Raw genomic sequence first — 19,818 nt, forward strand, 5'->3', positions numbered from 1 at the left:
AAACTCCAGAAACTCATAACCTCGATGCCCAGACGTCTTCAAACTGTTTTGAAAAGAAGAGGAGATGCTACACCATGGTAAACATGCCCCTGTCCCAACTATTTCGAGACCTGTAGCAGGCATCAAATTTGAAAAGAGCTTATTTTGTGCATAAAATTGTAAAATGTCTGTTTGTTTGTTTGTTTGTTTGTTATTTGTTATGTTATCTATGTTCTACTGTGAATAAAATATTGGCACATGTGATTTGAAAGTCTTTTAGTTTTAAATTTATTCAAATTTAAAAACGTCCCAACATTTCCGGAATTCAGGTTGTAATAATAGTATTTGACAAGACAGGTACTGTTAGATCATGGGTTTAGCCCAGCCTGGATAAAGTTTATTAAAAATCACATTATCCCAAAATATCTTAAGAGTATTTAAACTTGAATAAAATTCAGATATTTCTGACAGTGATCCGTGCAATCTGGTGTTTCAAAATTAAAAATAAATCTATACCCTGACTAAAATATATGGCAACAAAAGCCTATTGCACATATAACGTCTGAAATTTGTCGTACACATTCAGTGCTGGGTAGTGATTACATGTAATCTGGATTACTTAATCAGATTCCAAAAATTAAGTACTTTTAGATTACAGTACTATTTTATGGAGTACATGATTACATATTCACACGATAGCAATAAATTATTTATAATTTATTGATTTTCCCTAATTCCTCTTTTTCTTTTATTTTTTTACCTTTCTGAAATAGCCCTCTGCTAATACATTCAGAAAGTCTTCCAGTTTTGTGGACCTTCATTAGGCAGGTGGCTATAATTACACAGCGTTTGACCACTTGATTTACAAAAAATAATTTCAATTTTAATACGTTTTTCTCAATATTTCAACATTGCATAAACTACTGATGAACACATTCATTTTTATTTGAAAGATGAGTGGATTATTTAACCATGCATTACTGTCTTTGGAATGCATTACTGTAAATGCATGAATTCATGTTATTTTTTATTTACATGTAATGCAGGCATTCCCAAACTTTTTTTTGTTTTTTTTTAAACAGCTGAACCTCTTAACCTAATATATTTACTTGAAGTACTCTTGAGATTTTATGGTATAAGTAAGTAACGAAGTAACACATTTGCATGTTCACGTTTCTCTGACATTGGTTAATGGTCACATGACTTGCAGGTAAACACATATTTCATTTTTTTTAGTAGGTGCTTTGATTGTTGTTATTTGAAAATTATTTTTTCTTTTTACATTTTTATGATTTATTTACTTATTAAATGTACGAACCCCCTACAGTTCCTTTACAAACCTCAGTTTAGAAAACCTTTACACAATATACAGTGGGTACGGAAAGTATTCAGACCCCCTTAAATTTTTCACTCTTTGTTATATTGCAGCCATTTGCTAAAATCATTTAAGTTCATTTTTTTCCCTCATTAATGTACACACAGCACCCCATATTGACAGAAAAACACAGAATTGTTGACATTTTTGCAGATTTATTACAAAAGAAAAACTGAAATATCACATGGTCCTAAGTATTCAGACCCTTTGCTCAGTATTTAGTAGAAGCACCCTTTTGATCTAATACAGCCATGAGTCTTTTTGGAAAAGGTGCAACAAGTTTTTCACACCTGGATTTGGGGATCCTCTGCCATTCCTCCTTGCAGATCCTCTCCAGTTCTGTCAGGTTGGATGGTAAACGTTGGTGGACAGCCATTTTTAGGTCTCTCCAGAGATGCTCAATTGGGTTTAAGTCAGGGCTCTGGCTGGGCCAGTTGATGTGAAGCCACTCCTTCGTTATTTTAGCTGTGTGCTTAGCGTCATTGTCTTGTTGGAAGGCAAACCTTCGGCCCAGTCTGAGGTCCTGAGCACTCTGGAGAAGGTTTTCGTCCAGGATATCCCTGTACTTGGCCGCATTCATCTTTCCCTCGATTGCAACCAGTCGTCCTGTCCCTGCAGCTGAAAAACACCCCCACAGCATGATGCTGCCACCACCATGCTTCACTGTTGGGACTGTATTGGACAGGTGATGAGCAGTGCCTGGTTTTCTCCACACATACCGCTTAGAATTAAGGCCAAAAAGTTCTATCTTGGTCTCATCAGACCAGAGAATCTTATTCAGGTGTTTTTTAGCAAACTCCATGCGGACTTTCATGTGTCTTGCACTGAGGAGAGGCTTCTGTCGGGCCACTCTGCCATAAAGCCCCGACTGGTGGAGGGCTGCAACTTTCTCCCATCTCCCGACTGCATCTCTGGAGCTCAGCCACAGTGATCTTTGGGTTTTTATTTACCTCTCTCACCAAGGCTCTTCTCCCCCGATAGCTCAGTTTGGCTGGACGGCCAGTTCTAGGAAGGGTTCTGGTCACCCAAACGTCTTCCATTTAAGGATTATGGAGGCCACTGTGCTCTTAGGAACCTTAAGTGCAGCAGAAATTTTTTTGTAACCTTGGCCAGATCTGTGCCTTGCCACAATTCTGTCTCTGAGCTCTTCAGGCAGTTCCTTTGACCTCATGATTCTCATTTGCTCTGACATGCACTGTGAGCTGTAAGGTCTTATATAGACAGGTGTGTGGCTTTATTAATCAATTCCAATTAGTATAATCAAACACAGCTGGACTCAAATGAAGGTGTAGAACCATCTCAAGGATGATCAGAAGAAATGGACAGCACCTGAGTTAAATATATGAGTGTCACAGCAAAGGGTCTGAATACTTAGGATCATGTGATATTTCAGTTTTTCTTTTTTAATAAATCTGCAAAAATGTCAACAATTCTGTGTTTTTCTGTCAATATGGGGTGCTGTGTGTACATTAATGAGGAAAAAAAATAACTTAAATGATTTTAGCAAACGGCTGCAATATAACAAAGAGTGAAAAATTTAAGGGGGTCTGAATACTTTCCGTACCCACTGTATAATTTTTAATGCTCTTCATCTTGTTTTTCAAAAATCAAAATTTTTTTAACATCTTGTTGCAACATTTTATGAAAATTAACACTGTATATATTTGGTCAAAATCCCATGTTATAAAAGATGAAGTGTTATGCAGGCTATGTAAGACAGTATCGGCTGATTAGACGGCAATGCTGACCTAAAATGCTAAATGTTTGCCCTCTCTCTCTTCACCGTTCCCATCTCAGACCTAAAAAAAATAAATAACTAGCTAAAATAAAATAAATAAATAAATAAAAATAAAAAATGACCCTTTTTAGACAGTTTTTGAAGTAAAGAGTAAAGAAAATACTATACAAAACTTATTGAAACAATTAGGTGCCAGTTGCATAAACTTGTAAGATCACAAGTACCCTAAAGACCCCCCATGCAAATCTCATAGGTGACCTATTTTGACCTCAAAAAAGTGAGTTGTTGCTGAAAGGAGAGGAGTTTGTATCTATGTTTATACCAATATGGTACAAGATTACCCTGTTTAAATCAATGTGATAAACGAGTTAAGTCAAAAGTAATCTAAAAGTAGTCTGATTAGATTACCTAAAATGTGTAATGTAATGAATCGGTATCAAAGTCAAAAAAACAAAAGATTCATTATAACAGTAAGCAAAAAGAAAATAAACTCAGAGAAAGTCTCTTTTAATAATGCAGATGTAATAATAACAAACATGTAACTTCAACTTCAAAAAACAGTAAATGTGGTAAAATACAAACCATGGATCAAGTAATCACCCATGAGAAAACATCCCAACATGCTCGCTTTCAGATGGTCACATACGAACTGTACAATTACTCTTGCAAGTCTACAATTAAGTTGTCAAGTCTCATTGCAACACTTAAAACACATTGATCCCACTTATTTTGCATTCTACTCAGTATTTCATAAAATATCCTCCCAGTAAAAAAAAAAAATCCCTTAATTTATCCAAAATCAGTGCACAGATGGTGGTTTGCCTGTTCTATCCTCTTTTCTTTGAGCTCCAATCTATCTGTTATCTTAAAGTCATTTTAAGGCTTTGGTAATGATCAATGGAATGTCATTAAGAAGCATTTTAATTTTATCCTGAAACATTGTCATCAGAGATTTCTGGAGCTAAGGGATGCTTCATTCAGTCAAAGCTGATGAGTTCTTCAGGTCTAGCAAGGAATGATCAGGGCTGCGTTTCACAAAAGCATCTTAAGCTTAAGTACATCGTAGACCCATTCAAACCAATGGAGCTACGATCAACTTAAGCTTACAATGCTTTTGGGAAACGCAGCCCTGGCTATAAGGAGAAATGCATTAAAATAAAATATTCAAGTTGTAATCAAAGCAGTAACCAACTGCTTGTTGAACACCAATTCCCCTTCCAACTAATGAACACAGCACACTGGTTAGTCTGTTAGAAAATATGATGTCTTTTGTGTTTAGCACTGCATCTACAAACACAGGGTGACGGGTCAGTTATCCTCTGACGACCACTAGTGGTGGATCTGAGACACCGCAGAAGTGAACTGCACTTTAGTAAAGTGATATGTAACAGATTTGATGCCCTGTCATAATACGCTATATAACTCTCCTTACTTGTAATGACCAGTGATTTTTCTGTATGATGAACGAGACCTGATGATTGTGCTTTGTCCAGATGACTCTCCTCCACCCATCACAGAGGATAGAGGCCACAACAGTATCAAGATCATATAGAAAATTTCTTGTGATTGAGTTCTGTGTCTGTGCATGAAATACATGTAAATATTCAGCCAATATATTGGCCATCTTTTACACACCAGGCTTTGCCTCCAGTCATGAGATGAGGACAGTCACGCAGTTTGATCAGTCAGAGTCAGTTTGGCACTTTACAGCAGCCGGTAGCATTTTAGCGCCGGCGAAGACAGTATGAGAGTGTGTAAACAACATTATATCTAACCGTTACACACACTTAGAGAACCTGAGCGTCTGAGGAGGCAGAAAACAGATCTGGAGGTATAAATCATAACACTGTCCATCCTCAAACACAGAGAACAGCTCCTCCTCAATGATGGATCACTCTGTCAGTCTTGGTGCTCCTGCTTCACTACTTTATGCTGGATTCTTCCTTAATCCTGGTGGGTCTTTTCCTGACTGACTTTGTACTCGTACTGCAGCAGATAAAGAAACACAAATCAATGCAATAGATAGTGTTTCAAAGGCAACATAACTACACATCACAATTTTAAGAGCTTCCAAAATTGAGTTACACACTCATTTCTAAATAAATACGTTTATAAATAAAGAAAGAAAGATACAAGCCAACAATTTTACCTGCACTACTGTTTAAAAGTTTGGGGTTGACAAGATTTTTTTTTATGTTTTTGAAAGATGACAATTAGGCTGTATTTATTTGATTAAAAAATAAATATATTAGTAAAAACAGTAATATTGTGAAACTTACAATTTATACTTATAATTTAATTTGTAATTTATTCCTGTGAAGCAAAGCTGAATTTTCAGCTTCATTATTCCAGTCTTCAGTGTCACATGATCCTTTAAAAATCCTTTTAATGTGCTGATTTAGAGCACATATTTTTTAATTAATTATCAATTTTGAAAACAGTTGTGCTGCTTAATATTTTTGTAGAAACTGTAATACATTTAACATCTGGATTCTCTGTTTAATAGAAAAATTTAAAAGAACAGCATGCATTTTAATAATATATTATATATATATATATATATATATATACACACACACACACACAGTGGGTACGGAAAGTATTCAGACCCCCTTACATTTTTCACTCTTTGTTATATTGCAGCCATTTGCTAAAATCATTTAAGTTAATTTTTTTTTCCACATTAATGTACACACAGCACCCCATATTGACAGAAAAACACAGAATTGTTGACATTTTTGCAGATTTATTAAAAAGAAAACTGAAATATCACATGGTCCTAAGTATTCAGACCCTTTGCTGTGACACTCATATATTTAACTCAGGTGCTGTCCATTTCTTCTGATCATCCTTGAGATGGTTCTACACCTTCATTTGAGTCCAGCTGTGTTTGATTATACTGATTGGACTTGATTAGGAAAGCCACACACCTGTCTATATAAGACCTTACAGCTCACAGTGCATGTCAGAGCAAATGAGAATCATGAGGTCAAAGGAACTGCCTGAAGAGCTCAGAGACAGAATTGTGGCAAGGCACAGATCTGGCCAAGGTTACAAAAAATTTCTGCTGCACTTAAGGTTCCTAAGAGCACAGTGGCCTCCATAATCCTTAAATGGAAGGCGTTTGGGACGACCAGAACCCTTCCTAGAGCTGGCCGTCCGCCAAACTGAGCTATCGGGGAGAAGAGCCTTGGTGAGAGAGGTAAAGAAGAACCCAAAGATCACTGTGGCTGAGCTCCAGAGATGCAGTCGGGAGATGGGAGAAAGTTGTAGAAAGTCAACCATCACTGCAGCCTCCACCAGTCGGGGCTTTATGGCAGAGTGGCCCGACGGAAGCCTCTCCTCAGTGCAAGACACATGAAAGCCCGCATGGAGTTTGCTAAAAACACCTGAATAAGATTCTCTGGTCTGATGAGACCAAGATAGAACTTTGGCCTTAATTCTAAGCGGTATGTGTGGAGAAAACCAGGCACTGCTCATCACCTGTCCAATACAGTCCCAACAGTGAAGCATGGTGGTGGCAGCATCATGCTGTGGGGTGTTTTTCAGCTGCAGGGACAGGACGACTGGTTGCAATCGAGGGAAAGATGAATGCAGCCAAGTACAGGGATATCCTGGACGAAAACCTTCTCCAGAGTGCTCAGGACCTCAGACTGGGCCAAGGTTTACCTTCCAACAAGACAATGACCCTAAGCACACAGCTAAAATAACGAAGGAGTAGCTTCACATCAACTGGCCCAGCCAGAGCCCTGACTTAAACCCAATTGAGCATCTCTGGAGAGACCTAAAAATGGCTGTCCACCAACATTTACCATCCAACCTGACAGAACTGGAGAGGATCTGCAAGGAGGAATGGCAGAGGATCCCCAAATCCAGGTGTGAAAAACTTGTTGCATCTTTCCCAAAAAGACTCATGGCTGTATTAGATCAAAAGGGTGCTTCTACTAAATACTGAACAAAGGGTCTGAATACTTAGGACCATGTGATATTTCAGTTTTTCTTTTTTAATAAATCTGCAAAAATGTCAACAATTCTGTGTTTTTCTGTCAATATGCGGTGCTGTGTGTGCATTAATGAGGGAAAAAATTTTTTTAGCAAATGGCTGCAATATAACAAAGAGTGAAAAATTTAAGGGGGTCTGAATACTTTCCGTACCCACTGTATGTGTATATATATAAAAAAATGAAACGAATGTCTTTACTGACACTTTTTTTGAACCCTTGCTGAATAAATGTACTAATTTCTTTAAAAACAAACAACAACAACAACAACAACAACCTCTTTCTGACCTCAGTTGAGTTAAATCAGTTCACAGTTCACTGAGATTTGGAACAGGGGTGTATTCCAGAAATCAAGGTTAACTTACCATCAGCTAAACCCTGCACTCTCAGTGGATTAACCCAAACCTTGCTTACTCGAGGTATGTTGGTTCCAAAACGCATCCGGGAGTAAGTTCATTCAATAAAGAGGTCGTTTCTCAAACGGAAGGCTGAATCCTCCGGAGGTCACATTTGTAGGCTGCATACGTCTTAAAGAAGATCTCATTTCAGAATATTAACAGTTATAAATTTGACCATTATTCTTAGTTAAGCATAAATTGTTGTAATATGCTTATGACTCGGGAATGTAATCTTCAGTTAACTGAAATAAACCAGGCTTGATGACGTATGCAGCCAACAAATGCAACGTCCGGAGGATGCAGTCTTCCGTTTGAGAAACGGCCAGAGAATATTCCTGTTTAGGACTCAAGACATTCTCAACAGAGCGACGTATCACTATTGAAACAGACCCTAAGAAAAAGCAAGCATGTAGGGATGGGCAGATCGATCCTAAAATATCGATAACTTCGATACTGATGTTGTATCGAAAGGATCGATCCTCACATAAAAATATCGATTCTAAAGTTCTAAATTTAACCACTGATTTTATTTATCAAGAAATTCAGTGCATAAAATCAGCTTCTAAGTGGAAAAATAGACTATATTAGTGAGTGATTGTGTTGGATAGAACTATTTCTCATCGAAATAGTTGCTGCTCATCGGAACACAGGCAAATGCTGAAAGACAAAACCAATCAATCACAGACAGCGTTCGCTGCTGACGCATGGCTTAGTCACAGTGTTTGTTCAAATAGGGCTGCATTTCCCAAAAGGATCAGAAGCATAAGTAGATCTTAAGAAACCATTGCCACATTATTACATTACAAATCATTGTTACTACATATAAAATTAATTCTGAAAAAAATGCATCATGGTTTCCACAAATATGAAGCAGCAATAATAATCAAATGTTTCTTGAGCAGCAAATGGTATTAGAATTATTTCTGAAGGATCATGTGACACTGAAGACTGGAGTAATGATGCTGAAAATTCAGCTTTGATCAGATGCATTTTAAATTACATTTTAAAATATATTAAAATAGAAAATAGTTATTTTAATGGTTATATCTCACAATATTACTGTTTTTACTGTATTTTTGTTCAAATAAGTGCAGCCCCGGTGAGCATGAGACTTATTTAAAAAAATATTTAAAAATCTTACTTGGCCTACCCCAAACTTGGTTTATTTATGTAATATTTATTTTAAATAGGCTAGTTTGTGCAAGTAAATTTATTTAAACTGGTTGTTAAAAGTTCAAATTGATTGTGTGTTATGTTCTGTAATTGCGGTTAATAAATCTGTCTGAAAAATATGCTAAAATGTTTCACCTTTAGGAGTACAGCAGCCTGGCAGCCTTTTACAAAAATGGTTTACATTGTTTTATTACAGTAACCACAGTTTACCACAGTATTTGTAGTAAAACTGCAGTTACCACAAATTTACCATGGTAATAATAATAACAACACATTTTAGTACTTATGTAACACCATGTTTATTTTTAATAAGGTACCCTCAAAGGTGCACCTTTGTAACTTATCTACCCTTAAAGCATGCATACTTGTATGGTACTAATATGCTCCCTTTTAGGGGTATAGGTGCACCTTTGAGGTTTCTGTCCCAGTAAATGGCTAAAATACAATTTTAGTATATTATATTTCTGACAATGTAAAAAAAAAAAAAAAAGGCCTATGAAATCTAAAAAAAAAACATGGCTTTGAAATCTAATATTAAGTATAAATACTGATTATGTTCTTTTAATAATTTAAAAGATCAGTTTAGTTTATTAGAGGTATCGGTATTGACTATACTGGGCTTGAAAATATCGGTATCGGATCAAAAATAAAATATGAGGTATCGCCCATCCCTAACGACATGCTACTTCTTTCTTCTTCTGTTCAAAGGCCACCTAACTGGTGGTTGTGCAATTATTTTTCTTTTTAATCTTTAATCCTTGAGAATAATAATTATATTGTTTGTTTGATGCTAATAATATAATAAGTCATATCAGATATTTATTTTTATCATAGAAATAAATTATAGAAAATGCCAATCCATGATGTGTGTGAGATGATAGTATAAAATGTAATAATAAACATTACCTTGTCATAATAGTGTTTTAAAATTTATACAGATAACTATTATATATGCCAATAAAATAAATATAATAATAACCATATTAGAATAATATATTACCTTATTTATTACTATATATAGTAATATATATATATTATTATTACTTATGTTAATTATAAAGCACTAATATATCAAATTATCATAAAACTATATATGACCATGGCCATTTTTACATCATCTGAAAGCTGAATAAATAAGCTTGTTATGATAGGACAATATTTGGCTGAGATACAACTATTTGAAAATCTGGAATCTGAGGGTGCAAAAAAAATCTAAATATTGAGAAAATCGCCTTTAAAGTTGTCCAAATGAAGTTCTTAGCAATGCATATTACTAATCAAAAATTAGGTTTCGATATATTTACGGTAGGAAATTTATAAAATATCTTCATGGAACATGATCTTTACTTAATATCCTAATGATTTTTGGAATAAAAAAAAACACAATTTTGACCCATACAATGTATGTTTGGCTATTGCTACAAATATACCCCAGCAACTTAAGACTGGTTTTGTGGTCCAGGGTCACATATATATACTATATAACTATATTGTAATAACATATAATATTGTGTGCAATCTGTCACGTCCATGCATGCGCTGATTGCTCTGAAGGGAACTAACCCTGAAACAGAACCTACTCTAGAGCAGGTTATGTTCAGAGAATAAGTTGCTATGGCTACTTAAATACCCTGAAAGTAGCCTGCTGTTTTTTGGAACCAAAAGCTGACTTTATCCCCTTACCCAACATACCCAGGTGTGTCACATAACCTGCTTTCTGGAATACCCCCCAGAGCTTAACTGTGTGATTATGTTTGTGCGACTATGCAAAAGTTTACCAGAGCTAGCTGTCGTCCAATATTCCCCACAGTTATGACCCCAGCGAAGAAGATACATGGCAGCCAGGACCGAATGTACAGGAAGTCAGGGGAGGTATATCTGCACACATTCACACATGGACAGTGAAGTACCAAACAAAACATCCAAGCAAAACAGTCTTGTAATGATGCAAGTGTAAGCAGTATACCTTGGTGTGAACAGGCCTTAAAAAAAAAAAAAACTACTGTCATTTGGTGATAATTCCAACTGACTATATAAACTCACTGAAAGACTCCGTTGTAAACCAGCAGCTGGGTTGCAAATGTGGCGAGTATTGCAATGATGACTCCCAGCCCAAAACCACTGCGTGAACGATCGAACGTCCACCACAAGCCGACAGACAAGGCAGCCAGCGTCAATGACAGCTGCACATTATTCGCAAAGTCCACCTTCTGTTGGTACCAGTGTTAAAGATAACAAGTCATACAAGAGCAATATCGTTTTTGTACTATAGTGTACTGCAAGTATGATGTATTATTGTAGGCCGAAACAGAAACAAGGTAGCTTTTCAGCACTTCCGGTTCCATTGTCCTGAATTCAATGGGTTTTTAACTGAGTTTTTGTTTGGAAGCCTGAAATAAGGTCTGTTGTTCACACAAGCTAAAGATGACATAAAATACATCAGTAATTCCCAGTTGTGATTTTATTAAAAGCTTTAACATGTCTTGCAAAAGGTGGTTGCTAACAAGCTGCTAAATGCAACTACAGAGGTTTGAGGACAATAAACAAACTGAACAGATAAACTACTCACTAGTCCACTTTCACAGCCTCATTGTTTATAATTGCACTCTTGCAAACTACTGTAACTCACACTTTCAGATATTTTTATTTAGACTGAAAGAAGTGTCAGACGCTTAATGGTGGTGACATAAGATTGTGAGACATTAGACAATTCATGAAACCGTGGTATTGTTTGTTTATAGGCCGTTTAACTTTTTACTTCTGGTGATTTTATTTAGGATTAAAAACTTAAAAAAATTGTTTTAATTTGTAAAGATTATCATGATGAACAAAATGTGCAAATGATAAACATTTGTTTGTCACAGAGTTTATTTTCTGCAAAAATCCAAAAGCCAACAGAAAAATCCTATTGGTTTTTGTCAAAGGAACCAAGGATGATGCTATTTTATGGGTTGACCTACAAAAACAAGTCATCACTGCAGCGCTCTATAAAACTGCCACATTTATTATCAGTTCAATGCCATTTCCAGGGCAGAAAAAAATATGTTTATCTGTAAACGCTGACAACCAAAAACTTTATCAAAAAACCTTATGCATTAAATAAATTTCATCTATTTTCTAAACGCATTTTATTGGTTACATTTTTTTTTTCAGACGTGCGTCATATTATGCAAGAAAATATTAATTTTGCTACAACGGAACTTTAGGATAAACAATAAGACTGAAACAGTGTTAATCTACTGCAGTTGAACTGCTTGACAGATCAAGGTCAAGAACAAGAAGAAATGCGATGTTGTGAGAGAAGGATACAGCACTGGCGTGATTTATGCCCACAAAGACGGCCACACAGCGCATCACGTTAGACCACTCTCTCTTGAGCTTATGCGGCTCCCCCAGACGATGATCCATACAGGGATACAGCAAACCTATCAACGCTGAAAAAAGAAGAGTGGCATTTAATCGACATCACAGATCTCACAGGCCAACATATATACTGTATTAATGACAACAGCATTCATTTGTGTGAGAATCCTCTGTTATGACAGAAGCAGTTCAGACAAACACCGTTTATAATCGTAATATGTTGTGTGTATTTGCGTACCTGCAGCTGTTCCACAGCACGGTGGGACCCACCAGGCGGATGAGAAAATGCTGCTGATGACATCTGGAGGGAAGAGAGTGACATTACGCTGCACCTGTAGCAGGTTTAGCACGAGCGCTAGAAACACGCCCACCATAAAGAGCATGGCAGCACGGATCAGCAAGTTCATCGTCCGGTTGGTGATCATGCTGATGTAGGGTCCGCGGTGCATCGGAGCACCACTGCTCGGTGATGAAACCTCCGCCATGGCCGCTGTCACAGAAGGACGTCAGCTACATTTGCTGCTGTCAGCTGACATCACACCTGGAAAGAAGGTGGTAATAATAATGATGATGATGTCTGAAACCCCAAAAAATGGGAAAAAGATCTGCACACTGTTATATTCCCTTTATTCAATTTTTTTTTAAAGTAGCAACATTTCGGTCCAAGACCTTCGTCAGGTAAACACATTCAAGCAAAAGCAACAGCTCAACAAGTACTAAGATTCAAACAGAGTTCCAATTGATTACACCTGTTGGTAATCAAAATCAATCGTGTGAGCAGCTGTATCCCAATTAAAACAAGACAACCACACTGGGGCAAAAATTTCAATACAAACAACATTAAGAAATATCCAAACCTTCATAAAACAACACCAAACAGTCCCCCATCCTTTTTGTAATTTACAATTACTTGTCCTAGAAATAGACAATGCATAACCATACAACACATATATTATGGCACAAATGAGGCTATATCAACAACATTCACCTTTCAATACAACAAATATCAATTAGAAACATGAGTTAAAATCAAGTTCTGAAATTCAAACCCTTAGGAGAAAGAGTATTTAATGTGTAAATATAATAAGCTTCTCTTTTTAGTAAAATCTTATTGAAATCACCACCTCTCCTGAGTACTTCAACATGTTCAATTTCAATATACCTCAGTGTGGAAAGGTTATGCCTTTTTAAATTAAAATGTACTGCTACCTGTTTTTTTTTTTGATAATTTGTGCGTATACTGCTTCGATGTTCTGCAATCCTAGTTTTTAAAGCACGCTGTGTCTTTCCTATATACGCTAACCCGCAAGGACATTTTATCATATAACCAGTCATCACAAAACAAGTATCACGGGTATATTTTTAGCAATAGCCAAATGTTAAAAATCGTTAGGATTTTAGTAATTAGTATTAGTAACCGTAAATATCACTTACTTAATTTTTGATTAGTAATATGCATTGCTGAGAACTTCATTTGGACAACAAATGAGGCAATTTTCTCAATTTTTTCTTTTTTGCACCCTCCGATTCCAGATTTTCAAATAGTTGTATCTCGGCCAAATATTGTTATATTATAACAAACCATACATCAATGGAAAGCTTATTTATTTAGCTTTTAGATTATGCATCAATTTCAATTAAAACTTTTTTTTTTTTTTTTTAGTTTTGTGGTCCAGGGTCACATGTGTTACACTGATGAAATATATAAACTGGAGCCAGTAGTAATTTTACTGAGAAAGCACTTTGTTTTTGTTTATGTGAACTGTACCCTCAATTATAACACGAGTTATATATTATAATTCGAGTACTGTAAATCACTTTTTGATAAAACATATGACACACAAACACTTATTAGACACAGCATACAAATCCCGTGATATGTTACTGCTGGTCACTTGGCAGGACTCAAAGCAAACTAGTTACATATCTCTAGCTGTTAAAGGAGACTGATCAAAGGCCACATCAGCAGGAGGCCTTCCAGCACTCACATCGTTTACAATGTAAACAGACTCTCAAAACAGCTTGCTCGAATAACGACTACGATTAATTAATTAGGGTCATAGTGAAAGTATTGTGTGTTGAATTCTCCAAAACATCATATTACAGCTCTAACTTACTCGTAGTTTGTGACCCAGAGAGGGGAAAATATCCTAAGCAAAGACCACATGCAACATGTCCTAACTTATTAAGTCCACTGTAATAGATGTCTAATAAAATGTCACAAATTACTCACCGTCGCCGTTTTAAATAAGCGTTACTCTTGCTCTGAACAGAGATGTTAAAGTCCTAAGCGAAGGAAGAAGACCTTTTTGCTAGGATAATGCTGTACTTCCGCCTCACTGATAGCGCGGCTGCCTCAGCAGCCAATCAGAGGGGGCGCTGGTGACGTACTAAAGAGGAGGTTTTGCGATGCCTCGTGATGTTTTGGATCATTCTAATTAAGTATATGCTGTTATTCAAACACACATTTAATTCAATATTTCTAATAAAAGTGAACACACTCTCAGTGTTCACAGAAGAAACCTAGGAGCGCCCGCCGTCGACGCCAACCTCTGAAATCACGCGCAATCTCGCGCGAGTTTACGCGCCTCTTCTCACCTCCCATTTCCGCTCTAAATTTTCACATTCCCGCCATCATCGGCTGCTCGTGGGACGCGAGCGCAGATAACATCATAGCCGGCAAAACTCACACACTGACAGCGCGCCACATTGAGCGGATACTTTCCTTCTCCAGCGCTTTCTTCAAGGAATTTCCCTCCCGCAGGTAAACGAGATGCGGTTTATGAGCAGAATTTGCCTGCGTTTTTATCAGAATGGTCAGTTAGCGGAGCCAAGCCTGTCACACGGCCTGGGCTGCTAATGCTAGTTAATTAGCTGCGTGTGGATGATGCGTGTGTCATTATTTCACAGCGGAGTGTGAGAATACTGCAAAATAAAGACGCGTTTCTGCGAATTACACGAGAGTTAGTTTGTTTTAAGGCGGGAATACGAACGCTTGAAGTGTGTGCGCTCTCTAGGGAAGCTAGTCAAGTTGGTTCATTTAAAGCGCGCGTAATGTCTTGACCTGATGTGTTTGTTTACTTTTATCTTTACTCACTGGAACTCCTCGAAACATGCGGAACTCGGGGCTCTTTATGATAAAATCTTATAAAGGACAGCTTGGGGCATCGTTTTGACGCATGACTTAGTCTGTTAGTTAACTTTAAAATGTCCGAAGTTTGTCATACTTAAGCTCAAGGCTTTTAAAGCAATAATTTTGTGACTTGACTTAATGATTTAGTTTTATATTAAGTGGAGTGTTTGCGAAGATTTGAATGTAAGAAATATAACTGTCTAATGTGGATTTTACACTGGCTCACTTATTTTGTGTTGTTAATTGTCGTTGATGGTTTTAAACGACCGGGACGTTACTATAGAGAGATATTGTTAAATGACATTTAACGTTACGCGTTATAAGTTCACACGCGTGACTTTGAGTTACTATGGTTTATTATTTGTGAGTCCGATTCATTCCCGACACGTGGGTTGTGTGCTTTCTCCTAAAGTCGTTGTTTAAGAGTTTTCGCTTTCAGTTTTCTTTTAAAACGTGTATTTACATTGGCATGCATTGGCTCGTTTACAACAGATGTGTAAAATGAAACGCATAGGATCAAAATCGTGTGTTTTTGTTCAAAGAAGCGCTCGTTTTGCTCCCGTTTGTTAAAAAAGCCTCATCGCTAATGTTTGCGATTGTACGGGTGTGATATTTACGTTTCTGCGACTCAAGCTGTTTCACGTCGAACATTGTCTCTCGTCTTTTGTCAGGGCTTTTGTTGTAGATCTCTGGCCGCATCTGTTCGCCATCAATTGTGTCCAGAGCCGGAGTTTTGAGCGCCTCTCGCACTTATGGCCGTCGCAGTGCCCAGGCTGACCAGCGGTGGCGCTGTCCGCATCCGCATCAGATGTGGGGAGCTGGGGACCACCAAATGGAGAGAGGGAGTCTTTGAAATCCACGAGAGAGACAACAAAATAAACCTGCTAGTCAAGTTCAACAGTGGCGGTACTCCGAGGATGTTTCAGGTGCAGATCTGTCTTTGCATTCACAGCCGAAAGCCTGACATATGATAATTGTCATTACAAATTATGCTGTTGTTCAAGTATATTTGAGGCATACAGACTTTCATATTTCAGAAAGTAGGATATAGTGAGAATATGGAGCTTGAAGAAGGGGGGAAAAAAAAAAAAAACATACTGAGCAGACAATGAAACTCTGGTAGTTTATGTAAATTAATTAAATCTTTGAAACAGTATAGCAGATTACTTGCATTAAATGCTTAGAAATATCACTTGTCACTCTGTATCTCATTATGTCTGTAAGATGATTTTTAAATGCTTAGTTTATGATCAAAACTCTGAGAGATGAACAAGTAAACATTCCTCAAAAGCCTGATGGCTCATATTTGATACTCACATTTTAACACAATTTTTCAAAAAACACAAAAAAAAATATGGATAATCAGGTAAATCTAATTTTATAAGTTTGAGTAAATGTTCATCTTGAAATATTACTAACAGTATAAAACACATTTTATCTGCAGGTGGACATTTTCACAATTATGCTGAAAGGCTTTTTATTTGCTGAAAAGTATAAGCTATTAATCAGATAACTGAAGGCATGTAGTAGATTGTGTGCACCAATGTTTTTCAGCAAAGCTTGATCGTGTTGATAATTTAAATTCTTAGAAATGTGTATGAAATATGATATAGGAGGTTTATAGGGTTAAGAAACATCTGCAAGGTTCTCCTTACTCAGTGTCATTTTAAGACATAAGAATCAAATGCATTTTGTTGAATGCTATTTAGACTCATTTGTTTTTGTTGCAGCTGAATCACAACGTTAAGCAGGTTTCATGGTATCAAACACATGGGCCAAACCGTGTGACTTTGACTCTGAAAGACTCGAGCGTTGTCATGATGGACAAACTGTCTTTGTTGGTTGCTAAAAAAATGAAGGAATACCTTGAAATGGTGAGGCTTGGAAAACCAGCAGGTATGTTTCTTTTGACTTGTGTGTGTAGTTTTCACATCACTGTCCATTCTTTTTCAAGTCATGTTAAGTTTAGTTTTTGATCTTTCTTTAGTTTTAAAGACAAACCAGGGAAGTGCTAGTTTTGGCTTAGTTCTTGGGAATCGCGCAGCACAGAATGACTCTGGACTTTCTCCATCAGAAAAACAGGTAGCACAGCATCGCAAGCACTGAAATGCTTATGGATTCTTTTCTAAATATATGATTGACCTGCTGTTTCTTTCAGAGCACTCCAAGACGTCCAAGTCTGGACAGCAGAGAGGAAAGCACACCAAGAAAGCCTCTCGGGAGTCCCAGCCGGGTAACTTCCACACCTGGCCGCAATGGGCTCTCTGAGAACAGGTGTGCACAATTAGATTTGGGTACAGTGTCTCTAGAAAATGTGTGCAAGTTTTGCTCTGTTATGTTGTTTGCATGCATGTTATCTTAGGTTTCAGTAATTTAATGACTGTTAATTTGATAAAGATTGCCCTGACCACAACTAAAGTTTTTTCCTGTAGGAGTGAGAAGAGGAAGAGGCTGATGAACTCTGATGGTGATATGACAGAGGACTACCCCAAAGAGAATGATTCTTCTAGGTAAACGAGACTTCATCTTAGTGCAGATTCATTTTGATATGCTAATGTTTAAAAGTTTGGGGTCAGTAGGACCCCCCATTCTGAAAGTCATGTTCAGAAAGGATGCATTAAATTAATCAACAGATACAGTAGATACATTGTTACAATATTCTAAATTAAATGCTGTTGTTATGGATTTTGTATTCATGAAAACATTTAAATATTTTCACAAATATTTAGCAAAACTTTTTTTTTTTTTTTTTATACTGTTTTTTGCAGCTTTGCAACCTTGGCAAACATTTGAAAAATCTTACTAATCCCAAAATTTTGAATTGAGTGCACTTAAATGCAAAGAAACTTTCTCTAATGTTGCCTGTTTTTAGCAACAATAAGGCCATCACAGACTCATCCAGAAAGTTTCTGCTCAGCTGCAAAGAGAAACTTAAGCAGTCAGAGGAGAACAGAGCAACTGGTTAGTGTCTTCACATTTTATCTACTGTAGCGGCTTCCCTCTCTGCTTTATGACATATGCTTATTACTTTATTTCCTCAGCCCCACACACGCCTGCCCCTCTCCAGCCAACATCCTTTTATGGGAGCAGAACAGGAACTAAAGATTACTCACAGACTCATTCATTTTTGGACAGGTAAAGAGCCTCTGACTCAGTGTTGTTACTCATTGTCAATAGGCTGTATTTTCTAAACCGGTGTTTCCTGCAAAGTTCTGTAATGGTGCTGCTGAATTTACAATTCCGTGACAATAATGTAATCTGAATGTGATAATGACTCTGTAATGGTAAATAATGTTTGCACAACAAGTGCGTTGTCTTCAGTTGCTGCACAAACATACAGTGTGACTAGTGTAGTCCAGTTCACAAACAAATGACTTTTTATGAGCCAGTTATTTTACGGAATGTCACAAACAAGTATTATCAGTTTTTTGAATCCTGTGCTGAATTCATCAGATTTAGCGGTTACTAAACCACCTGTCTATTTTGATATTCTTTCCTTTACAGGCCCGGCGGTACAGGCCAGTGTCCCTCTGCTAAAAGAAGCCTACTGTTACCCAATCACTCAACTCCCTTTAAAAAGGTGCGCCCAACTTTGGACTACGGTGGCTGGAACAAACCAAGACCATCCGCGCTGGCTCAGCCACAGCCTACACTACAAGGGTGAGTGTCTACAGCTCGCTAATGTAGGGTTCTATGAAATGTTTTATTTCTTCCTGCAAATTCTGTTTAATTTTTAATTAAAATTTTTTTTTTTAATTCTATTTTTATATGATACCAATTTCAAATGGTGGTAATCAAATTAATGCATCAAACCTAACGGTTTCATTTCTTTTACAATGCATCAAAGGAAATTGGCAATTTTTGCAACTTTATTACTTAATGTTTTACTGTATTTTTTTATTATTGCTGAGAGATACATTCTACTAGGGCTGGGTGGTATATCGAGTTTGCACGATATATCGTTATTTTTTTTAAAGGGATACGGTATGAAGCAATACTGATATACAGTAGTCTGATAAGAGCGCATCTGAAAAATATATATATAGGGAGGACACAGACTGAACTGCTGTGGAGAAAGTGCTTAATACAATTTGTTCTAAATATGACAAGCTTTATATGAAGGGCTTTTTAAAAAAAACTCGTAAGATATAGTAGCCTATAGTTTCAGTTTAAATTAGCTTGTGGTTGCCCCATCAGATGCTCTTACAGAAAGGCTGCGTGTGAGGCTGCTTTCCTTAATGCATAACTTACATTTCACAGGTATATTCTCCATCTGTAAATGTTAAAAAAGCCATGGAAATATTTCCATTTTGCAGTCAGACATGCATGAGCATTTGCTTTGCGATTCTCCACTAAACTTCTCAGACTTCATTTAGAACGAGCGCTGCCTTGCGCATGCGTGCCAAACAGACAGAGTGCAGTGAAATAGGAGTGCAATAACTCTGACTAAAATATACATTTTGCTGAAATATTTGTAGTTGGATAATAAATGTAACGTGTAGAATTTTAAACCTACAAGTAAGTGTATTTGTATGATAGCACTAACTGTAAAGTGTAATGGGGTAATCAAAATAGCCTTTTTACCCAATTAGTCTTTTCATTTTTTCATTTTTAGTTTAAAATTTAAAACTTGAAATTTAACTTGTGCTTTAAAAGGA

The 19,818-nt window shown here is 36.8% G+C and overlaps 2 protein-coding genes across 3 annotated transcripts in view; one reads left to right on the forward strand and one right to left on the reverse strand.

Moving 5' to 3' along the window:
- Nucleotides 1-3,592: 3,592 nt before the first annotated feature.
- On the reverse strand, nucleotides 3,593-15,911 carry insig2 (insulin induced gene 2). 2 transcript variants are annotated; one of them, XM_058786096.1, is made up of 6 exons: nucleotides 15,778-15,911; nucleotides 12,266-12,568; nucleotides 11,974-12,098; nucleotides 10,708-10,874; nucleotides 10,443-10,542; nucleotides 3,593-5,078 (listed from the first exon to the last, which is right to left on the reverse strand). In XM_058786096.1, the coding sequence occupies exons 2-6, from the start codon at nucleotides 12,510-12,512 to the stop codon at nucleotides 5,037-5,039; spliced, it is 681 nt and encodes a 226-aa protein (XP_058642079.1). In that variant the 5' UTR covers nucleotides 12,513-12,568; nucleotides 15,778-15,911; the 3' UTR covers nucleotides 3,593-5,036. The 2 variants fall into 2 exon arrangements, with proteins under 2 accessions (XP_058642079.1, XP_058642078.1); XM_058786095.1 differs by lacking the exon at nucleotides 15,778-15,911 and adding an exon at nucleotides 14,261-14,527.
- usp37 (ubiquitin specific peptidase 37) overlaps nucleotides 14,643-19,818 on the forward strand; it is a 19,971-nt gene continuing 14,795 nt past the window's right edge. Inside the window, exons 1-9 of the mRNA XM_058786086.1 lie at nucleotides 14,643-14,791; nucleotides 15,832-16,086; nucleotides 16,891-17,056; nucleotides 17,148-17,242; nucleotides 17,319-17,434; nucleotides 17,593-17,670; nucleotides 18,033-18,121; nucleotides 18,202-18,295; nucleotides 18,665-18,820. Of these exons, the coding sequence (XP_058642069.1) occupies nucleotides 15,913-16,086; nucleotides 16,891-17,056; nucleotides 17,148-17,242; nucleotides 17,319-17,434; nucleotides 17,593-17,670; nucleotides 18,033-18,121; nucleotides 18,202-18,295; nucleotides 18,665-18,820 (968 nt within the window). The 5' untranslated portion in view covers nucleotides 14,643-14,791; nucleotides 15,832-15,912. The remainder of the gene's footprint in view (nucleotides 14,792-15,831; nucleotides 16,087-16,890; nucleotides 17,057-17,147; nucleotides 17,243-17,318; nucleotides 17,435-17,592; nucleotides 17,671-18,032; nucleotides 18,122-18,201; nucleotides 18,296-18,664; nucleotides 18,821-19,818) is intronic.

The sequence above is a fragment of the Onychostoma macrolepis genome, chromosome 09 (genome assembly GCF_012432095.1).
Source record: "Onychostoma macrolepis isolate SWU-2019 chromosome 09, ASM1243209v1, whole genome shotgun sequence".
In the NCBI taxonomy this organism is placed as follows: domain Eukaryota; kingdom Metazoa; phylum Chordata; class Actinopteri; order Cypriniformes; family Cyprinidae; genus Onychostoma; species Onychostoma macrolepis.